At 53.8% G+C, this 340-nt stretch overlaps 1 protein-coding gene across 1 annotated transcript in view; it reads left to right on the top strand.

Moving 5' to 3' along the window:
• Nucleotides 1-76: 76 nt before the first annotated feature.
• Nucleotides 77-340, top strand: part of UGP2 (UDP-glucose pyrophosphorylase 2) — a 21,875-nt gene continuing 21,611 nt past the window's right edge. The window contains exon 1 of the mRNA XM_010023231.1: nucleotides 77-95. Coding sequence (XP_010021533.1) covers nucleotides 77-95 — 19 coding nt within the window. The remainder of the gene's footprint in view (nucleotides 96-340) is intronic.

Below are 340 nucleotides of genomic sequence, written 5' to 3'. Positions count from 1 at the left end.
CTTGGGGCAAAACCCACCCGAAACAGGTCACTCTGTGTTTATAAGGGCAAAGTGTTTGTTTTACTAAAGAGCGAAAATGTCGGCTTTTGCGAAAGGTAAGCTGACGCGCGTTGTAATGTGTTTATTTATTGACTCTTCAGCTGTGTGCACATAGAGCTCTGGTTTTTACCCCCACTTCTTTCCAGCAGCCCGGTAGAGCTCAGGCAGCGATAGGTGTAGCGGCGCGATCGGCAGCGGAGCAGTGATGTGCAAGGGCTTGCTCCAAGTGTTACTCGTCATATAGCAGCGGGGCCTCTGCCGGCTCGGCTCCCTTGGCACTCCCACGGTTGGGGCGCTGTCC

Source organism: Nestor notabilis, unplaced genomic scaffold (genome assembly GCF_000696875.1).
Source record: "Nestor notabilis isolate BGI_N333 unplaced genomic scaffold, ASM69687v1 scaffold16000, whole genome shotgun sequence".
Classification (NCBI taxonomy): Eukaryota; Metazoa; Chordata; class Aves; order Psittaciformes; family Psittacidae; genus Nestor; species Nestor notabilis.
The sequence above is the reverse complement of the archived record's forward strand: the minus strand, read 5'-3'. Positions and strand labels throughout refer to the sequence as shown.